Source organism: Pelmatolapia mariae, linkage group LG5 (assembly GCF_036321145.2).
Source record: "Pelmatolapia mariae isolate MD_Pm_ZW linkage group LG5, Pm_UMD_F_2, whole genome shotgun sequence".
Lineage (NCBI taxonomy): Eukaryota > Metazoa > Chordata > Actinopteri > Cichliformes > Cichlidae > Pelmatolapia > Pelmatolapia mariae.
In genome coordinates this window covers 27237658-27261163 of record NC_086231.1, presented here as the reverse complement: position 1 = coordinate 27261163, position 23506 = coordinate 27237658, and the positions used below count along the sequence as shown (strand labels likewise).

The 23506-nt window shown below is 37.5% G+C and overlaps 1 protein-coding gene across 2 annotated transcripts in view; it reads right to left on the bottom strand.

The window, feature by feature from the left end:
* slc2a9l2 (solute carrier family 2 member 9, like 2) overlaps positions 1 to 23506 on the bottom strand; it is a 97884-nt gene that overhangs the window by 32294 nt on the left and 42084 nt on the right. For both annotated transcript variants that reach the window (XM_063473152.1, XM_063473151.1), the window contains exons 8-11: positions 21669 to 21856; positions 19457 to 19567; positions 6816 to 6917; positions 5288 to 5363 (exon numbers count right to left, since the gene is read on the bottom strand). In XM_063473152.1, the coding sequence (XP_063329222.1) occupies positions 5288 to 5363; positions 6816 to 6917; positions 19457 to 19567; positions 21669 to 21856 (477 nt within the window). The remainder of the gene's footprint in view (positions 1 to 5287; positions 5364 to 6815; positions 6918 to 19456; positions 19568 to 21668; positions 21857 to 23506) is intronic.

The following is a 23506-nucleotide window of genomic DNA, read 5'->3' as shown; positions in this document are numbered from 1 at the left end:
TGCAGCTATGAAAAGACCCAGTAAATCTTGACTAGACATATCTGCATCAAGGATGCTCCACAACAGCTTCAGTGTACACCACAAGAATGGATTTGCTCAACAGACAGCAGTTTCACCTGTCAATCATCTGAACATCTGTCTACGTGTGAAAAATTAGCATATTTTTTTTTTCCTTCCTGAAGCTTCGACAGCTGTCTGTCACTATTAGAAGTAATATGTGCCGTACATGTCAAAAACAGCACATTCAGAAGTTTGTACCAAACAAGGTGTGAGGACATATGTTTGCTGTAATGAGCAGGTGTTGGAGGACTTTGTAAAATCTGTAACTTAGTTTCAGTTCAGACTGAATCTGCACATTTTGTTGTAGTCCTGTCCTCTTTTTGTTCCTGAAAATAAACAGAAGCCGAAGTCACAACGTTACAGTTATTCTTGATAAAAAGAAGCCAGAGTCAAATATTTAATTATCACCTGTATTGTTCAAGTATTGTTATAAAGTTTGAGGACAAAATGCCAAATTCATAGAGCAACACAATCACAATAAAAAGAAAGTAGGCCTTCTTTCAGACCCAAGGTTTTATGTATCGAGACAACATAAAAACAACAAGACTTTTGAGTCATGGAACAGGACAGAACCTGAATGAACTGAAACAACACAGTAAAGAGCAGTTGACCAATGAGAGACTGATGAGTTCATACAGAAAATGATTACTTCGGCTTATTGCTGCTAAAGGTGGTTCTACAGTGACAATCATGTGGTGTACTTGTATTTTCACACACTCTGCATTGTGGCTTAGTTTTTATTAGACACATAATGAAACAGTGTAATACGTGTCTCGTGTTGCTGTTCGTGTGAGTTTGTCACTGAATAATTTTACGTTTGGTAAGGACAAGATAATTGTGTATTATATACTGACACATAACATATCATTTTATTATCTCTGTATGTCTTAATTTTGCTGCCATATACAGTAATTACAGCTAATTAATTTTTATAAGTTACCCTAAAGAAACATTTTAAATGCTGTAAAATGAAGAACGCTGTCACACAGAGCAGTGGTAATAATTTGATGTGAGCTAATCGAAGCTTCGTCCTTTCCTTTCTTTAATTGATGACCTCCTGTTACATCGATTTTATTGGATGCCAGTAATTTACTGCAGTGGTGCCATATGGATACATGCTTGGCCAGATTTCATGTGAGTTTAGCATTAATAAACAACTGGTTATAATTAAAAATGTTACTTACATTATAACTTATAAATGTAATTAACATTTTCACTTGACTGCAGTTTTACACTTTGCCCTTTTTCCATCTTTCAGTCTATCTTTTTCTATTTGACAGCACTAATATCCAGTTGAGGGAATATGCTTTAGTTCCATAAGCAACCACACTATGAAAACATATCTTTTCAGAGCATTAACTAAACCAGCGCTGAGCTACTGTTTTAGATACATCACTATTTTAAACGATAAAACATACCGATAATCAATTAACAAAATAATATAATTATTTATGTGGTGGACTGTAAAAACCAAAGGGTGACACAGTGTTGTTTGAGTGTACTGCTACAAAATCCAGTTAAGTCTATTCTGTTGCATTCTCCCATTTAACAAAACTGCTGCAGAGGGCAACTGCTAGCAGTAAATTAACCCTCACAGATCACAGTTTTAATCTATTCTAATGTCATCTATAAAAATCTCCATGAGTGATGGGAGTGAACTTAAAAGCCATCAAATATGTCTGCCAAATTTTGTTCTTCTAAAGGTGAGCCCTGAGACACAGTGAAGAAACTGAAACCTATGCCAAATTGGCTATTAGTCCTTGTGACAGCACTTTCTAGGACAGTGCAAACAGGGAATCCAATAAAGTCACTCCCCTGATCTCACACTGAGGAACTGTGCTCTCTGAGGCTCATTCAGCTTCCTTTAAAATATCCCATCGCACCACTAAACCCTAACAAGTACTGTACAAGCGCCCCAAGTGTGTCATTCCTGCATGTTGTGAATGTTACGCTGACACTGTGAAAGCTGGATAACTGTCTGCAACAGTCATATGAAGAAGCACAGAGAGATTATTTATCTCTTTTATTGCTCTGTTTAGCAGAATGGCAAAAAGGACAGGGTGAGAGAGCGATAACGACAAAACTAAACTACAGTCCAGGTGAGCTTCATACAAGATGCTACAAAATACATACATAACAATGCAAAAAAGGACAAAATCAAATTTGTACCTGATGGTTTCTTGTAAGCAAAGACATTATTTTGGTTAAAGAAAAACATCTGTGAACTTGTTGCAACTGTGACAGCTGCACTGATTATATTTCAAATACCAGTTCATAGTGCTAAAATACAGAAAACTAAAAAATGAAGTGAAGTAAAACACAACCAAATTTGGAAAGTAAATAGTTCATCCGGGACAATCAGGATCAGAAAAAGAAAGATTTAAATAAAAGATTCATTTTTAAAAAGGTGTAGTTTTTGTTCTGTTACAAGTACTCAAAGAAATATTTCAGCATTAGAAAATGAAAATGACATTTGACTAAGCATTTTGAATGGCCTTATTTCATTTCATTTCATTTCTTTCTTTATTTCACACATGGTTCAACAGTGTTTCTTTTCCTACACACAGAACCTCCTTCCCATTAATATGACACTGCACCCATGGGTGAAAAGGAGCAGGAAGAAGAATAAATTCTTGTTAGCACCTGCCCCCTATCTGCAATCCAAATATTCTTACAAGAGGGCGCCAATAACCCCCCAAAAACCCTCTAACATGTATCTTTATGTAACAATACAAAACTAAAAAACAAATCAATATAATCAGCAATATACAACATTAAATGGCAATGAAAATTTTTTCTTCCACATTTAGCCCTAATTACTTTCATGTTCTTCATATTGATTTATCCTTTTAAATATGTAACACATTTTAAAACGGTGCATGTTTGTACAACTCTTGAGATTATCTTCAAGAGAATTCCATATTCTTATACCTTTAACTGTCGGACACATTTGCCTTTGTGTGGTTCTAGCAAACTTATGCTTAAAGTCAAACTTCCTTCTACTGTCCCCACTTCCTGAACACAATACAAACAAACTTTGTAACTTAAGAGGTAATGTATTATTTTTTGCCTTGCACATGAATAATAATGTCTGTAATTTCATTAAGTCTTCAAATTTCAACAATTTCGATTTTATAAACAAATTATTTGTATGTTCTCTATATTTAACATTATGAACCATTCGTACCACTTTCTTCTGTAACAAGTATAGAGGATGTATATAAGTCGCATATGTATTCCCCCACACCTCAGCACAATAACTGAGATAGGGGAAAATTAGTGAGAAATATAAAATACGCATTGCCTTATAATCTAGTATATCTCTAACATTACCCAGAATATAAATATTTTTAACCATCTTTTTTCTAACATGTTCAATATGAGATTTCCATTTTAATTTATCATCCAATACTACCCCCAAAAAACGGAGTTCAGTAACTCTCTCAATCGGAACTCCATCAACGGACAAAATTACTTCATCCTCTTTTACCCGATTTCCAAAAATCATAAATTTCGTTTTTGTCAAGTTCAAAGATAACTTATTTACATCAAACCATTTTTTTAGTTTTCCCATTTCAGAAACCATTAATTCAGCCAATTCTTTCAATTTATCCCCAGCACAATAAAAATTTGTATCATCTGCAAACAAAACGAAATTTAACATTTTGGACACATCACAAATATCATTTATATATAAATTAAAAAGTTTTGGTCCCAAAACAGACCCTTGAGGAGCCCCACATTCAATTTTCAGTCTTTCAGAGGAATTGCCTAAATAATGCACATACTGGGTCCTATTTTCTAGATAACTACTTAACCAGTTTAATGCAATTCCTCTCACCCCATAAGTATTAAGCTTAGAGATCAAAATAGAATGTTGCATCGTATCAAAAGCTTTTTTTAAGTCAATAAATACTCCTATTGTATATTTATTATTATCATTCATTATTCATTCTGTCAGGAAATACGCCAGTATGGAATGAAAGATTGAAAATATAACAAAGAGGAGTAATTATACAGTCCAATGTCTTTTTAACTATAACCATATCTAAACCATCGCAATCAGTAGATGTCTTATTTTTAGTCTTGTTTAAAATTGCTGCAATTTCAAACTGCAAACTGGAAAAAGAGGAAAATGAAAGAAAGAAACATTCAGATATAACAAACAATACCAAGAAAGCAGCTTTAAGAGACAGACAGACAAAAAAGAAGGTTTTCAAGATTCAAAGATTCCAAGATTAAGGAAAAATTCATATATTTGAAGAAATAAAATTATAATTCAATGAAAAGGGAAGCTTAAAAGAGAAAATAAACAATAAACAAAAATAAACGCTACAGCTCTGCCTTTTGTCATTATCAAACAGGAAAATCTCCCTCTGCTCTTATAGAGAAATATAATCTTTGTTTTTGAAATATCTGGGCCATGGTTTCCATGGTGAAGTGACTTAAGAGGAGGTGTGGCTGCTCATTTATCCACTGGAAGGCTCACATCACTACTGGGGTCATCCCTCTGGTGAATCCCCACACCCACCCTCAAGCCATTCACCAGTCATCAGTAGTGGGAAGCTTCATTTGTTTCAGTAGGCTATAAATCATCACTGTGCAGTCAAACAATCATCCTTTCCTCAGTGATTACCTCAAAAATGCACCTTGAAAAGGCATTGAGTGACTGTAATGGTGTTCTTATGTGCGTTATGTCTGTGTCTCAGCATAAGTATGTCTTATTTTCTTCCTCTTTATTAAAGAACTTTGTCTGGTATGAAAAAAATAAAACAATAAAATGTGCTTCACTCACTGTTGTGTGCGTGTCAGGTTTTTGATATTTTCTCCTACTCTGCAATTTCAGTCTCATTCTGAAGACACTGAGACACTTTACTGGGCGAATGCTCCCTGGAGATATTATTACTGTACAAGGATGAGCATGTGTGATGACAGGAATAGCTTCACCTTGAAACTTAAAGTCAAACTTGCACAAGACCTGCCGTGGACACTGCCACATTTGCAGGACGATGACATACACTGTATATTGTATGGCTCCTTTATTAGTATGCTAATATATGACAGGAGCTTACTTTGCGATGCCAATTATTCCAGGCCAGAGTTGGGGAAAGTCACATTGATTATACAACAGGTACAGTACTTCACTGAATTACAGACACAGATTATTGAGCTAATCTGCTTGCAGGATGTTTATTTTGATCAAAACAGAATATGTGAGTAGTTTTACCTGGTCCAGAGCAAAAGGAGGCTATCACAGCAAGTATGCAGACGTAACTGAGGTACGGCATCCACGATGCTCTATCCTGAAAGGAATCAGAGAGAGCAAGTGATATAATCAGTATTTTGTCATATATTACAGCTCCTGTACTGTGAGCAGTTTTGGGGAGTAACATGTATCGGCTTTGCGTATTTAAAATACAAAATATGAGTAACTGTATTCCGTTACAGTTACCGTTTAAAAAGGTGGTGTTTAGAATACAGTTACTTTGTTGAAATAAATGGATTACACGGCGGTCTTTTCTGTTTCATATGTGAGGCTATGCCCTCTCTATTTTTGGTAATTCCACGCCAGTGGAAACCCAAACAAAACACTTAAGAAGCTCTAATGCCTGTGTCTGAATCTCGCGGCCTATGTCACCTCTACTTGCGGCCCGCATAATGACGTGAAGAAATATTTTTAAAAATTATTATTCAAAAAATTTTTTAATATGAAGGCAATAGGCAGAGTGTTACAGGCATAGCCCTAAAGAATGTAGCCTCATGGGCAGTGTAGTCCGTGCTGCAGGGAGAATGGACTGCCATACTTGTTATGTGTCTGTGAGCGCGAGGAGGGAGAAAAAGGAGTCGAAAAGTACGAGTTGTCACCGACCAGAAACGGGAGCTGGAAGCATGTAAATATAATAATAACCACTGCAGCCAAAAAGAGTGCCTGACGAGCCCATTTGTAAGTAAGCTATTAAGACTCGACTGTACACTGTGTTCCTGTTTTCCTCCGAAACAATAAGTTCCGTTGGAGCAGCCTTTCAACGCCTCTCTCTGTCTCTCGCTAGCAAAGTTGACCCAGACAACAAAGTAAAGCTATTTTTCGGCTACGAGCCCGACGCGGAGCCCGACGTATTAGCCAGAGGTCCCTTTACTACGGTTCGGAGCCGCAGACCTGTTTTATATACGCGCGGAATAGTTTTCTATACAAGATGACTGCAAAAAGTGCAGCCTTACCTAATGTCCACCCTACTGTTACTCATTCTAAATTAAGATTTAAAAATCTAGTTGGTATTGGTATGGTGAGTAACCTTCAGTAATAGTAATAAATCACACAGCAATAGTACATTCATGTAGTTGTAAAAAGCATGATAATATATTAAGTAATCCAAAGTATTCAGAATACGTTACTCTCATTGAGTAACGTAACGGAATACGTTACAAAATACATTTTGGGGCATGTATTCTGTAATCTGTAGTGGAATACATTTTAAAAGTAACCTTCCCAACACTGACTGTGAGGTATTTACATTTTTTGCATTGTAAAAGTTTTGCTAATAAGTAATTACAGTCAAGAGTTTAATGATACTGAATGATGCAAAAAAAAAATCATAATTAAAGTGCATTTTTTTAATATAAATATATATACATTAATAGAATTGTCAGGTTCGAGATTTGCAACTGTGTTTAAATCCATGTTTTCTCAGAATACATTTTTATGCTGCCTCTTCAGATATTGTATTCTAGTATAAAGGACAGGAAGTGTGGCTTACCTGGAAATTAAGAAAAACTGTGAGTAGGCTGAAGAACACGGCCATGGAAAAGAAACCAAATATGAGAAGGGGCTTCCTGCCAATTCGTTCTATCACCAAGCCCTGCAGAAAAGACAGCATAATAAACAACAGGGTTTTGTATATCATTTTGGCGGCAGAGTTAATTTTATCCAGTTTATAGATCTAGGATCCACATGCCAGTGGTTGGCAGTTAGATTGACTGTCACCAATGAGCAAGCAGTTTCTAAGTCTGCCCATTTCATCACATGCACATTAATATTTTGAACCAAAATGGTGACTGTGAAAATTCAATTTATATAGCACCAAATCACAGCAACAACCCTTTAATAACACAAAGAAAACTCCAACAATTAGATAACCCTGCATGAGGAAGCACAACAGTGGAAAGGAAAAATTGAATTTTAACAGGAAGAAAGTGGAAAAGTTTAATAACTAACAGCTAGAAATTACTAACAATTCACAAGTTAATGGATTGCTTTAGCTATGTCTACCATTATAAAGTTTATGGCTATTAGAATTTGTCATTCCTTGTATGATTTGTAAAAAAAAAAATTACAACCACTGAAAGCAGCCCATTCACCCACTCATTCACTTAAATTACTGACACTGAATAGCCCAATCACATCTCTGAACATGACTGGCCCCTCCCCTGCCTTCACTGCCTAGAAAAGCTTTAGTGTGGAAGAAGTGGTGAGAAGGAGGAGCTGGAAAGCTGAGAGAAAACTATAAAAAGAAACTAAAAGCAAAATGTGTCAAATTAACCGACATGTTAGCTATCGCGGCCGCTGCACCGTGAACAGTAGTACCAGCAACAACTAATAACCAGGCCTCACGAGTGACAGGAGGCTGCAGCTGCTAGCACCAGCTGTGGAGAATAGGTGAAGTGATGAGAAGAGTGAAATTAATGTGGTAAGAAAATTAATGGAGGAACATAATTAGGAAGCGAGAGATTCAAGGATTCAGGTAAAATGACAATGAGTCACTGCTAATAGCTAAAGTGTAGCTTCTCATTGTCACATGCTGCATTGCAACAAAGAACTAACCCAACAACAACTGTGCCAAGCATGTTTTGATATCAATAATCAAACAAAATGAAATGAAATATGAACATTATACGTGTACGCTATATGTAGAGTGAGATATAGCTTTGCTGAAACCTTTTCATTGTTTAGAGACACATTCTTTATATTGGCAGAGCTCATTGCAGACAGTTTTTGTAACGTACTGTCCTCTGGATTTTGATTTTTATTTGATCAGTGCAGGAGATTAAAAACAAATAGTTAATGCTAATGGTTCTAGTGTAAAGTCTAGTAAAGCCATTAAAGGCCACTGATCATCAATTTATCGGAGTGAGGGTCCTGGCTTAAAAAGTTGGCAGACACATCTGTAAGGGAATTTGCCAGTTGGTCAGCACAACACCTGAGCCCAGGAATACGCATGTTTTAAGGTACTGCAGCTCTGCATAGATTGACTCACCTTATTAAGATCCAAATCAAATGTGCCCTGAAAGACCAGAAGTCATTACAATCACAGGTCTTCCCAGAGTCTTTAAAGTGATTCTGCATTGTCTGACCTGAAGAACATTTGACTTTCCTGATAAATGAGTTCTGATGGGCTCCTACTGGCCTCATGGGTAACCATATCACTGATTTAGATGGCATCATTTTGCAAATTTGTCCTATCCCTCAAACCCTGAGTCTTAGTCCTTGCTGATATGCTGATTTACTTCACAGTTCACCCTGTGATTTGCTTCAGTGAAGCAAAGGCTTATATCCAAGAATTACCATCACAAAGGGATGGTCTGAGGTGCTGCCTACATATACAGTAACATATACATACAGATTTCATCATCCATAACACTGCATGTGGCTCATCAGTGATTCTGTCACAGTTGGTCTTTGACCAGGTCCTCCTAGATTATGGATGCAGCATGAGCCATGAGATCGAGGTCTATTCAAGTGCAGGCCACAGCTGCAGGCCTTCTTCCATCATAGTCTGTGTGAATTAAAGTATTCATGGCACTGCTCTTACCTCTTAAAACCAGTGGGACTTCATGACGTTGTGGAAAAAGGTCACTGTTATTTGTACAATATTTATTCCCGTACCAAGGGGCTTCTGAGTTGAGACTGAGAGGTAAAGATAGCGGGTGTTTATGTATGGTGTAGGGGAGGTGCTGAGCTTTCTTAACAAGAAAACTGTTTTTTTTTTTATGTTCCGAGAATACATTGGCTTTAATTTTGTTCTTTTAAGCAGTTTCCTATTAGCATATTGCAGAATATATCAGTCTTCATTTAGAAATGACTCCAAAAGCACTGCAATTCACTTAGGATGTACGTGTACATGTGTGTAAATACAGTGTCCATACCCTACTTGTCCCTATAGGCACCAACTATTAATCTTCTAGGCACTACCCACACTGCAGAGGCACATGGATTTGCACACAGCAGCAAAACTCCAGTTCATTAAGACCTCTGAAGGTGTGAGGAGCTGAATATTTATAAGCCTTATTTATATCTATATGACACAAAGTTACAACACACATTTGTCTATTGTAGCTTTTGTGTGCTGTACAAAGATGGTAAAAAGAAAGTACACCCCCTGATCATTTTAAGAGTTTACATATCAGGACAATTTAAAATCATCTAGTCCCTTCCAGGTCATAAACTTAGGTAAATACAACCTCAGATCAACAACACAACAGATTTCACAATGTCATTATTTATTTAAGAATATTTAAGCCACAATCTAGAAACAATGTGTGAAAAATTAAGTGCACCCCATGACTCAGTAGCTTGTAGAACCTCTGGCAGCAATAATTTGAAGTAATTACTGTCTGCATGAATTTATCAGTGTCACATGGTTTTGGGTGAATTCTGGCTGACTCCTCTTTACAGTGTTGCTTAAATTCATTGAGGTTTGTGGGTATTTGTTTATGCATAGCTCTCTTAAGGTCTCTTAAGCTGTTGGACAGATGGCCTCACATACTTTTGGTAGACAGAGGAGCTCACGTTCACCTCAACAACTTAACAATCTGCCCAGGTCATATGGTTGCAAAACACCCTTCCACCATCATGCTTAACAGTTGGCGTCAAGTGTTTGTGCTGATATGCTGCATTTCTTTTTGGCTTCACATGGAGCTCTGCATTAGGGCCAAACAGATGCAATTTTGCAAACTTAAGCCATGCTGGTATGTCCTTTTTAGAGAATAAATTACATAGCAACCAGATCTCTCATTGCAAACAGTCTTTTTCTAATTGCACTGTCATGAACTTTAACATTTAACATGCTAACTGAGACCTATAAAGTTAGAGACGTAGCCTCAGTTTCTGTGGCTTCAGGGGGCGAATTTGCTGGGGAATCCAATCCTGGAAAAAATGGCAATGTTCTTGAATCTTTTCCACTTGATGAAAACAGCCTTATGACACTTCCCACACTGATGGGCTTCTTCATTCATTCTTCATTGCATATACTTGTACTGACATACACCTAAATGTTCCAGAGCAGCAAACTGTCAAAGCTTTTGCAAAAGTGCTCACACTTGCTGACTGATGATCAGTTAACCAAGTACATTTAATTAGCAGAACAGAGCTGCTACTTACCTTCTTAATTCCCATGGAAGAAGTAAAGGTGTACTTAAGCCCCTTTTCTTTTAGCACCTACTCCACCAGGGTTCCAAGCGATACGAGGTGATCCAAAAATGTGACATCAACAGACTGCATGCCAAAGATTGGCTAGTCAGTGACATCACTCAATTAGTCATGAGAGCGTCTCCTTCACAAAAATCAAAACTACCATTGCGTTTTTTATAGGGCTGCATATGTGAAAACTTTCTGTAAAGTCCTGCTGCTGAGGTTAGGTTCTACAAGCTATCAAATGAGGTGTACTTTTTGTGTAATTTTCATTAAATAAATAATGTCATACTATAATATGTTACATCTTGTGAGTCATCTTAAGATCTGATAAGGACCAGATGATTTTTGCATGTAAAACCTAAGAATTGAAAGACAGCGCACTTTTCATCATGACTGTCACAGACATGATCTGGCAGACATAATTTTTTGATTGTGTCATTCCTATGAAGCAGTTTGAACAGTTAAGTTTTATTTTGCTGCTTTAATGTGGCTTAACATCATGTCACGCTCAGTTTTAATAAGCAAATGTCACAAACTTATAAAAAGATCTTCTAGCTAATGACACTGTCTCAGTAACTCTGAGAATGACTTAATCATACAGCTCCTAGCTTTAAAAAAAGATACATTTATATATATAGATATAAATATATTTATTTATTTTCATATGACTTGCAGCGAAACCAAATATGATTATGTGTTTCTGTGTCAGGAGTATTTGTGCCTATAAATAACACACTTAACTACTGATTAAACAGGATTAAATGACAGCTCTAACAGAATAATACACACAACCTAATATACTCCTTCTTGGCAGGCTTGACAGAGGTCAGAATGGAAACTTCAGCTGTCACGGTTGGCAGGATTAAAACGTCATGCCACTCTTCATCACATCAAAAAGCAGATGAGCCATTCAAGACAACTGGCCACAGCTTAAGGACCCACCGGCCATTCTGTCTGTATAAACACTGAAAATTATTGATCATTAAAAAAAAAAAAATAAATCTCAGCTAAAAGTAAATCCACATTTTACTGTTTGGCTCTTTTATTGTAGATTCAAATGCTTCATCACTACCAAAAGACCCATTTTGCTATTTCAAGATAACTTGCTTGTTTCGCCAAAGGGTTACATGTGTGACGACATGCCCAGATGTGCATGAAATAATGCGGGTTGGCATGCAGTCCTCGGCTCTTGTATGTTAACCAGCCTTATAGTGACAAGTCTGCCACAATGAAAGGGCGATTGCCCAGTAGGTCACTAGTAAACATGGCAGGAGGTCAGTCGGTAGCATTTTGCATTTAGTAATCATATATTGTCACGCTTTTCTTTCTTCATTATAGATTTCTTAAAGGAGTTACAGTAGATTTGTTTGTGAATAACAAATTTATTTCAATAAAGCTTAACATGTTATTGTAAAAATGCTTAATGATACATTTAGATCTAGAATGAGGAGCAAAAGAGAAGAGTCCATCAGTAGCTGATGAATAGTACAGAACTGACTGTAGTGACTGGAACAGATAGACGCTGATTAATTGTTAAATTGGAAATTAGGCTTTCCAGCATAAAGGCTTCAGGATGCCAGCAGAGGTAGCATTAAGAGTAATGAAGTCCATGTAGGAAAGACATTTGGCTGGATGGATGAGTAACATGCATGGCTTTCATTCCAGAGTGTTTCATTCATTTTATTCCAGGTGTTTATGTCTCACGTAAGAACAAAAGGCAGCTAAAGGCAGCTTAAGGGAGCTAAAAATATGGTTTGGGTTCAAATAGATCCTTTCGTAATATTAGTGACATATTACGAAGCCTTTTTGCCAGATCTGCAATGAAACTTTTCTTTCTGCCCAAAAACAATTTTTTCTGATATGCACGACAAGCAAGTCCCATCTAGGTTCGTTACATTTTCTGTCATCTGAAAATAAGATCTGTTGCAATCTGTACTGCTTGAAGTTGCCCCCTCATTTATGTCATGGGGGGGTTTTTTTATGTCCAGCTCGTGAGTTTTCGGTTGGATGAGTACCTTTTCTCAATTTGTTTGTGTTTTGTCTGTTTGCGTGCTTTTTTTTCCTAAGCTCTCTAAGCTGCCTTGACCTTTCTCAGGAACTATTTGTCTCTAAACTATTTCACTGTAATCTTTCAGTAGATTCTTTCCATGTTGCCATGTTCCCTGTCAGTGGAAAAATCGAGAATAAAAAGAGCTTTTTAATGTATAGCTCAAGAAGAAAAATACTCAAATACAAGCATTCTAGTGCCTTAATGAGCTGAGGACAGAAGGATTGCATTAGCTAGTGACATTGTCAAAAGGCAACTGCTAATCAAGCAGCGTTAAACTCTGCATAGGTCATTTGATTTAAATCATAATAGTTAGTTTGTTATATGTTAGTTTCTCTTAGTTATTAATTCAGTTTAAAATGTTTTGTTTTGTTGTCACAGTGCATTATTGTCATTTTTTAACATCCCAAACTTTAGCTGGTGATTGCAAAAGATGCAATACAAGCACGGCATACAAAAAATGGAATGCCATTCATGATAAATAGCTCATTTTCATTTTAAACCTCTGTATCCTTTCCTGTGTAAAGTGAATTGTACTGCATAGGTGAAAGCAATTCAGAATGCAGTATTGTGATATTTAACAAACCATTGAACAAATCTGATTTTTTTTTCTATAAAGCAATATGAGGAACATTTCTCCTGGGTGCACTTGATGCCTGGGCTTCCCAAAACTCATTAACAGCAAACTGCAACTAATCTTTTCTTGAAGATTTTAGTGTTTACAAGCAAGGACCAGGATTTGGAGGAGATCTGTCCCAGCATGCAACGCATGCCTTTTTCATATGTAAAACTCTATGTATGAGAAATTAATTGTGTGTGGGCAGCTTTATGTAAAAGGAAAAGCTTTGTTAATGGATGAAAGTCAGAGCTACATCATGAGGTGCATTCATTTCTCATATTACGAAGCATATATTGTAAAATATAGGGATTAAATTCTAACTTTAAAATGTTTCCTACCTAAATTGAAGAAAAGGTAAGGTGTAGACTTTAATTCAAAAATTATAAATATCTGAAACTCACAAAGTTAAAATTGAAATTCATCTTTCTTAATACATGTCAACTTATTGTGAACATCCAACCAATGTTTAACACCAACAGTGATTAAAACATGTCTGTAAAGTTCTTGAGTTTGCGCCATAAGCTACTTATATTTATTACAGAGTACAAATAAAGGCTTGTATATTTACATTTGCCTGATAGTGCTTGAAGTATTGTCCATCCATCCATTTTCATAACCACTTATCCAATTCCAATGCAATTGCACACAGGTGGGCAGGAGTCTAAACCATCTGTCACAGGGCCAGAGGCAGAGAACACCCTGAACAGGTCACTAGTCTATGGCAGAGCTAACACAAATTTACAGCCAATTTAGAGACACAAAATGAATGTGTGTCCAGACAGAACCCACAGAGGCACAGGGAGAACATGCAAACTCCAGATAGAAAGGTCTCAGCCAGTCAGTGGGTTCAAACCCAGAACCCTCTAGATGCTAATAACTGTACCACAGTACCAACTGCAATACTTCTAAAGTTTTTACAGTTTATGACTATAACATAACATATCGTCTGTGGTGTAAAAAGTTGAGCTTCAGCATGAGTGAAATGTCAGCTAACGATAGTTGTGGATTCTGTCATTCCTTACCGAAAAGTCACAACTCATGACAAGTTATTTATTGGATTAATACACAGTCATAAATCTGAAGCTTATGCTGGTTTCATTTGGATCATGTCTGACTACGTTGTGCATGCCAGCAAAACAGCCAGATGATCATTATTGTCAGCCACATAAGAAGGGTGGTGTTCAATAAAGGCAGCTGGAGGTGAGTTAGCAGCGCCTGATGAAGAGATACTGCAGAGCTGGGGGTAAAACTGGTATCTGAAGAGTACATGCTGGTGTTTGAAGTCAGTCACCTGGCAGCTAAGTCACTCAGCGGGGTCTCCTCACTGCCGCAGATCAAAGATCATCTTTAATGTGCTCATGCTGACAGGAATCACAGAAATAGATAGCAGCCCACGCAGGGCATTAACAATCTCACAACATTAAATATGGAGAGATGACATACTGCATTTCCCAGTGCATTTTTGCAATTAGTATTTGGTTTAAACTAAAAATGTAATGCCCTTTTTGGGCAAAGAGCTCCTTCAACTAAAACTTGATTGATCATTTAGTTCACTTCTTTTGGCATTTCAAATGGATCTCAATAACAGGAGGATAACGGCAATTAGGCCAATCCTTGGCCACTTCCTGTAGCTATTCCTGGGGATCCCAGGGTGTTCCTGTGCCAGAAGAGATAGACAATCACTATAATGTAAACTTGATCTGCTTTGTGGTCTCCATGCAGTTCAGCATGCCAAGGATACCTCCCTTGGAAACTCAGGTAGCGTCCTAGTCCGGTGTCTATACCACATTAGCATTCCCACTCAGTGTGAAGTAGCAGCTGTTCAGTTGTGAACTCCATCTTTATGTATAAGCTCCTTACTCTGTCAGTGAGTCCACAGATCTCAAAAAGAAAACTCTTTTTGGACCAACTTTATAACCTTTGGTTACTGGCCAGAAGACTGACTGATCATAGGTGAGAACAGAACCCTGCACTGGGAAACTGAGAGCATTGCTCTGTAGATCAGCTCCTACTGTTCAGGAGACAGTAACACAGCTCTTGTATCAATCATAAAAACAAATATTTTTACTAGAGATGGACCGATCCGATATTACGTATCGGTATCGGTCCGATACTGACGTAAATTACTGGATCGGATATCGGAGAGAAATAAAAAATGTAATCCGATCCATTAAATATCAAAAAAGCATCTCACAAAACCTGCGACACGGCGTAACTCGGCTCATAACCGTAGCACGTCGGAGCAGTATGCCTCACCTGATAGAGGGCTGTGTGTATTTGTAGCCTCGCTACCAAACCAGCATTTCATCTCCGATGAAGTTATCCCAGAGAGAAGTAAAGGAAGTGTGTAAGTTCATCTCTGAATGTTTGTGAAGCATTCCCGCGTTAAGCTTAACAACCGATATATGGAGCAAGTACCTCTTCTTGCTGCTATTTCAATTGTGAAACTGATTAATGATCAGCTGATCGGCTTTTCTGTCGCGAGTCTGTCTTTCTTGTTTGTTTTTGGCCCACTTCGTGCCAGAAAGAGGAAACCAGCGGCTGAACACCAGCAGCACGTTTAACCTTGATAAGCTGTTGTTAGAATGTATTTAATATTACTTTCTAGACCAGGATCCTTTTCTACGTAGCTGACGGCTGGTAACTGTGCAGGGGCGGATCTAGCAAAGTTTAGCCAGGGGGGCCAATAGGGCATGAACAGGGAAAAGGGGGCACAAAGACATATTTTTCTTTCTTATTCTCATTTAAAGTGTCTAGCTTTTAATAAATAATTATCTGAATCTTACACCCCAAGTTTTAATCTTATGTAAAATATATAGAAGTCCATTACTGTATATAACTGTTAAGTCTAATATACACTAGTAAGCTATACTACTGTTTCCTTTGGGAAGATACCATCTGTGCAGTCTGCAATTCTGTTGAAGAAAGATGTTGAATCTATTTAATTATTCTTGAAAAATAATTGATTTCTGTGCATTTTTTTCCCCCACACTGCATCAAATTAAAGTTGATTACGTCGATTAAGCATCATGAGATGGAGGGTGGGGGGGTGTTTCCCTATTTTTTTTTGCTGGGAGTCTGCAACCCTATTAGTTAGGTTGCTTAATATTTCTGCTAAGTACTCTTTAAAATACCAGAGTAGGAAGGATGGAGTAGGTTTAAGTTTATTAGATTGATCAGTTTTGCTGAACTATGAAATATTTTGGGTGCAGTGTATTTTTTACATACAGGTATAACAGAATAGCTTTAGTGTTGTTGTTTATTGAAACTTGAATATTAACTTATACAAAATGCAGCAATATATTAAAAAAACAGTTTTATTGATTAAAAAACACACTATATCGGATTCATATCGGTATCGGCAGATATCCAAATTTATGATATCGTTATCGGTATCGGACATAAAAAAGTGGTATCGTGCCATCTCTAATTTTTACCCTGTCATTGTGCTGTGTGTGCGAATAGGGTAACACATGGTTACGCTGTCTCGATCGACAGCGTACCTTCATCATCATGAATCACTGCTACTGCAGCAAAATAGTTTTACTGATTGGTCCCTAAACTGTTGGACAATGACACATTTTGTAATTTTGCCTCTGCACACCACCACAGTGGATTTTAAATCAAACAAACAAGATCTGGTGTGCAGACCTTCAGCTTTCATTCAAGGGTTTTTAGAAAAGTTTTACATTGAATGTTATATTGGCTTTTATACAAAGTCACCATTTTCAGAAGTTTAAAATGAATAGGATGGCTGATGCACAAGCAGTTTCATGGCCAGGTGAAACCTTTTCCCTTCCTATTTCATGACAATGGAAGCAGACATATCAGAAGTCGATTCAAAGCATTAAATATGAGGTCCAAAAAGATGCAAAGTGCAAGCGAGGGATGCCATCATTTGGCTGAAAAAATAAATAAACATTCAGAGAGCAAAAACTTTAGGAGTGGCAAATTCAACAATCTGGTATGTTCTTAAAAAGAACGAGTGCATTGGCCAGCTCAGCACCATAAAAAAGGTCTGAGAGACCAAAGATGACAAATGAAGTGCATGATGACATCATTATTTCCAAAAACAGCTAAACAAATATCAAAAGCATAAACTGATCAATAATGCTTCTCAGTGCAAATGAGCCAAAGCATACTGCAAAAGCAACCCAAGACATTCTCAAAGCAAAGAAATGGGATATTGCTAATGGCCAAGTCAGTCATGTGATCTCATCCCAATAGGGCATCCTTTTCAGCTACTGAAGACAAATGTGAAAGAAGAGAGAGCCACAAATAAGCAGAAACTGAAGGGAGCTGCATCAAAGACCTGGTAGAGCCTTTTACTTCAGGCAGTCACTGACTCTAGAGGATTTTCATCCAAGTAGTTATGTTAGTTATCGTGGGAACCAAGGAGGCAAATGCAAGTCCAATACATCAAACACTGCTTTGTCTTCTCTGGAAAATATGCATCTCAAAGTTGTGAATAATATTCGTACATAAAATATAATTGTATCCTACTTGACATTTCTGAGACGTTTTACCATAATAATTTTTTGAAGTTTAGAGTTTTTGACAAGTGTCTGTGGCTTTGACTGTTGACCTCCAAAATCTAATAAGTAAATCCTCCAGTGTGGGACAGACATACAACCTGAAAATATCATGTCTGTATATTGATGCTGCTTTACGCTAACATTTGCTGCTGACTGAAACATGTCTCCAGTGAAATGTCTGTAAGATGTCTTATTAGCGGGTTTTATGGCTTTATGTGATCATAACTGTGATTATGCAAAGATACTATTGCAAGTAAATCATCACATGATGTCAAATACTAACAACTCCCCAACAAGCTGCCAGGAGAGATGCTCCAACAAACTAATTACTTCATTAAGCCGTTTCCCAAACAAAGTGCTCCCTGCTCCATCATTTAGAAAGTGATTTACTGCCAGAGGAAGTGATACTAAAAAGCATGTCAAGTGAAATGACATGGTTGAGAGCAATTCAAGTACAGCTGAGCTGCTAATATGTTAGAATATGCTAACATAGTAACAGTAAAGGATTGGGTTGATTGGGTTAAAGGATTGTCAACTACTGCATCTTTGTCTTTGCCCTTCACACTACCCAGATTTCATCCACGGAGATCATGAATCATATTTAATCAATAAATATGACAATATTTAGTAGTTGTTCAATACACATGTATAGAACTGACTTTACACAAACACACACACACACACACACACACACACACACTTTATAACATACACCTGTTTTACTGCTCAATAATACCTAATCAGCCAGTCACATGGCAGCAGCTCAATCCATTTAGCCATGTAAATGGTATCAATGGCATCAAGACATCGACTTGCTTAAATTTAAACTCAGCATCAGAATGGAGAAGAAAGGCGATTTCTTGGAATGTAGTATGGTTTGTGCCAGACAGAAGCTGCAGATCTACTGAGAATTTCCCACAAAAAGGAGAAAAATATCCAGTGAGCCTCAGTTCTCTGGTTAAAAATGTCTTATTGATGCCAGAGGTCAGAGGAGCATGGCCGGCCTGTGGTGACCTGACAGCAAAGCAACTGTAACTCAAACAACCACCTGTCACAGCCCAGGTATGCAGTACAGGATCTCTGAATGCACAATACACTGAACCCTGCACCTAAAAAAAGTGGCCAGTCAGAGTGTGTATGCATGTGCAGGAATGTAAATTACAACAAAAGCATCATCCACTGCTAACAAAATAAAAGCAAACCTCTCTCACATAGCGCGTACCCATGTAAACCTAGAATTGTCAAACATACCAAAGCATACAATCAAACAGAAAATGTGCCTTGTGACTGTTCATTAGTAGAGCGGGCTTCTGGGTCATGGCGTCTGGCTTAGATGAGGGTTTGAATTTTCATTACTCTTGGTTTTCCAGTTTGCAAGAATATCTTATCTTCTGTCTCCACTTCCTGTCTTTGTGTGCCTTTATAATTCTGCTCTTCCTAATTGTTTCCACCTGCACCTCATTAGTCCTGTGTGTGTATGCAGAGTCTCGTCATCTCCCTCAGTTTGTATGTTGACTAACCTCAGGTCCCAGGTCATTGCTGCCAGAGTTTTGGTTTCTTCTTGGATTTGCTATCATTTTTAACAGGACTTTCTCTTTGTTCCCTGCAGCACCTTTTGTTGTTCTCTTCCATGTGAGTTATTTCTTCTTCTTTTTGGTTGTTATATTGACCACTCAGCTTTTCTTTGCCTGTCTGTGCTTGTTTTTCATTTTTGAACTCCTAGTACTTGACAGTAAACCTGAAAGCTGTTGCTGACTTACAGTAATAAATCAAGTAGCCATACTTACTGAGATGATGGCAGCCAGAGTCTCTATGGCACCTGTGCTCAGTGTGATGTAGGGAAGTATGCTCTCAGTAAAGCCTGCTTCCCGTAGAATCCCATTTGTATAATACCAGATCTAAAAAATTAAAAAGTACCATTGGTCTTGGTTTCCACAACGACAACAACATACTCATTTATATATATCTTTACACAAAACTCAGCAATCCTGTTCGCTTTAGAGCTTACACACAAATTTTAACAATGTCACTAAAGTTGGCCTATATTCTCATCACATTTAGAATGATGAGATTGAAATTAAAGAAAATGAAATCCTGCAGCTGGACTAGACTATTTTTTGACATTCAAATGCAACCAGCTTAACACCTGCAGTAATATTGTTAAAAACACAAAGAAAGACATTAAAACATTTGAAAGTGTTTTACAGAAGGCTGAGTAAGTGCGAACAAATGGAAGCAAGTGAGAAAATACAATCTAGAGTTTTAAAAACTGCCAGTGTTTTTGCATTTGCATAATTTGGCTCTGAACTCTCTCCTACCACTGTAGCACTATTTGTTCCATTGTTACACAAAGAGAATACAAAATATTAAGATGACTGTCAGAAATGATGAGATTTGACAAGGTGAAAAACTGACACTGTTGTCAGCATGGCTGCAGCACTTAGGAGGTTCAGAGCAGCAAATGCGGGTTAAACGCGGATTGCATGTGAATAGCTAAATGTGATTTCTAGTGTAAAGTTGTCTTTTTACCGCTCATGAACAGCTGCTGAGATATTACCAAATTATTCTTGGACTGGAGTTTTGCTTTGGAAACTTCATATTCATAAGAGTTCATAATTTGTAAATGTTATGCTTTTTCAGTTGCCAGTCACTGGTCTTGATGTCTGAAGTCAATTTTAAAGTAAGTTTTTCTCAGTCTGCCGTAATTAGCAGCAACTTTCCTCCAGGTGAAGGACTATTCTTGGCATTTATAAAGCCAGCTCAGAGACATACCAATCATTGACACTCGAGTGCAGTGCAGCACAGCAGGTGAAGGATGGCTAAGCATCTTAGTCTGCCAACAAAGTGCACAAAATATAGTGACTCACAGCGACTTCTCCACACCCACTGGTTCTCCTGTACAGCGCTGTACATAAACCTAGAGTCACTTTAATTAGGTTAAGGGTGCACAAGCGCTCTTGTTTTTTTCTGTATTTACACTTGAGCCTTGTCTTTAAACTTTTATAACAAAATGCAGTTCAAGAACTATGTAATTAAGCAAAGGACAGATTTAAAACATGATTTAAAAAAGAAAAAAATACTTGACTTCAAAAGTGATGAAACATACAAGGATCACACTTGTGAAAGCACAGGCACAGACCTCAGTGGGTTAAGTGGTGGAGTTGTTACCAAACCAGACACACATAATGGTTAAATAACAAGGTAAGGTAAGGTAACAAAATTTTACTGGCACACTTTGGTCGCGTTGTCGCCTTGCAGGCTAGGAATGTAGGGCAAATCAGTACAAAGTTGTGATTGATTGTCTTTTATTCTACCCTGATGGGTGGGTCATCTCTTCCAAGATGACACTGACCCATTTTTGGACTGATGTGTTAAACAGAACTTTCTCCAATGTGATCAAAAGCCCAAGTGAGGCAGTATGTCACTTAAAGAAAGCAGTTCCATCCCTCAAATAGAAATCACGAAGCCTTTTTCTCATGCGGCAATTGGTGGTCGAACATTTTACTTGTGCGTTTTCTGTTCCTTTTTTTTTGTCTTTAATTCATCATCAGTGTATACTGCAATATTCTCTAGCCCAAGCCGAAATCAGAAAAATCAGAAAACAGCATTATTGACTGGGAATGTACTCCAGAGTGCCAGAATAGAGCAGAATGACAATTTCTCCTGTTGGAGTCTCTCCAGTAGAAGAGGTAACACTTATCACCTTCCTGCCTGGGGAAGGACCAAGGCTCCAAACTTATTAACAAGGTCTAGGTGTAACTCTCAGAGTGACAGAGCATCTTTAAAGATATATTGAATGTTTGCTTTCAGAATGGTGTTGGGGTGGGGTCCTTATAATGAAATATTTACACAGAGCTTGCATTATTGATTTGGTGCATCTGAATCTATTTAAATGAATAATAAATGATCTATAAATACAGTCAAATGCACTGTGAAATAGCATAAAGGGAGCTGATTCCACTCAAAACCTGAGAAAGGTAACGTAAATCAAAAACTTACTGCATTGAGGCCACAGAGCTGATAGCAGGCCATGGTGATGATGACAGTTATGAGCTGCCAGCGAACAGCTGGGCTCTTCAGCAGCTGTAACACAGAGACGGTGTGTAGTTTGTCCTGAGCTCGAGCCTCCATGTGGACCTCTTCCAGCTCCTGGGACACATCCTTCTTTCCCAAAAACCTCTGAAAGGCTTACGCACAAACATTCACACATACAAGCGCAGCAGCGTTAAAAATATCGACAGTGCCATAACCCTCAATAACAACCATCACGCTGAGATCAAAGAACCTAACGATTTGTTCCACGGGCGAATGAGAACATATTGCTGTAAATGGAGCAGTGAAACTTTGAAAATGCAAAATTTCTATTGGTTTATCAACGGTGCTTAAAAGTGAAGTAAACTGAGCCCCACACTTTTGTTATTAACAGGCTGCATTTCAACCCTGAAATTATGTCCAGCCTTTTGGCTCTTTTTACCAACATAATGTGAGCAGGTAGAAGTGTGAGCTGTCACACTGCTTAACACTGAACCAACAAACAGCACTGAGAGCGCACACCTCCACCAAGGCAGCTCCTTCTCTGGGTAGTATTTACGTTTAAAGGGAATCACATTGTATTTTGTAAACATTATGTAGGAGTAGGTAATGTGTAATAGGTATTGATTCATAGATAACAGGACATGAATAACTTTAGCCTATTATGTGATATTTATTATATTATATGATATTATACTATGGTATTTCTGTATCTAGACAGCTCATTCTCTTTCACTCGACAATACTTTCTTTAAAGATATAACATTTTGAAAGAAAAGACAGATGCGAAATGCAAACGTAAGGTCAAAGGTCAAATGTAACATTATTTGGATGCAAACTATGTGGCATTTACCCGAAAAGGTTGATTCTGTTCATCTGGACGTAGCGTTTTGAATAGGAGAAACGTTTCGTCACTCATCCAATTGACTTCTTCAGTCTCAGCTGACTGCAGGTTTCCCCAACCTTATAAACAGTACAGAGAACTGACCTCACAGCCCAGTGTTCATTCAGTGGGCTGGTTTCAGTTATTATGCAAATATACTGTTTATAAGGTGACAAAAGATGAAACGTGTCTCCCATTGAAAACGCTACATCCAAATGAACAGAATCAACCTTTTGGGATTTACTTACCTGGATGATTAAGCATGCATCAAGATATGTGGCATTTAGAATCTCCACATACTTGTAATAATACCTAATACCCAATAAATCTAAATGTCACCAATACACTAGAATTAGAATTTTTTCACCACAAAATTCTAAAAGTCAACAATAATTATTGTTGACTCATGTGACAACTTCAATTCTTCCCATAGAGAATGACAGTTGCGCACATTTCACGTGCACATTTCTATGGCTTGAATCAATTAAAAATCACAGGTTGAGTAGTCAGTCAGAAGAATAACTATGTTAAAAAATATGTGGTTCTCTTTTTGCTGAAGGTACAAGCAGGTTTACATAAACTCATTTGCCTTTCTTTGCCATTAAATTATACAGCCATGGTGACAACAAATCATTTTCAATTTCCTGCCATTCCTTTTAGCTCCTGTGACCAGCGTCTTCTCCATAACAATGGTGGACGGGTCTCATGGGTATGGCAGTAATTAGATTTGGAAGCTAAAATAATTAAAACTGGCCACAACAACACAAACCTATGGAGCTGTTACATTATAGGACAGGGTCCCGTGTGTCATTTTTCCGTTTTTTTAATGACTGGTCCCTGTTATATTTATATATTGTGAAAAAAATATAATACAAAATATAATATTTGAAAAACTGACTTGGATAACAGCATGAAGAAAATG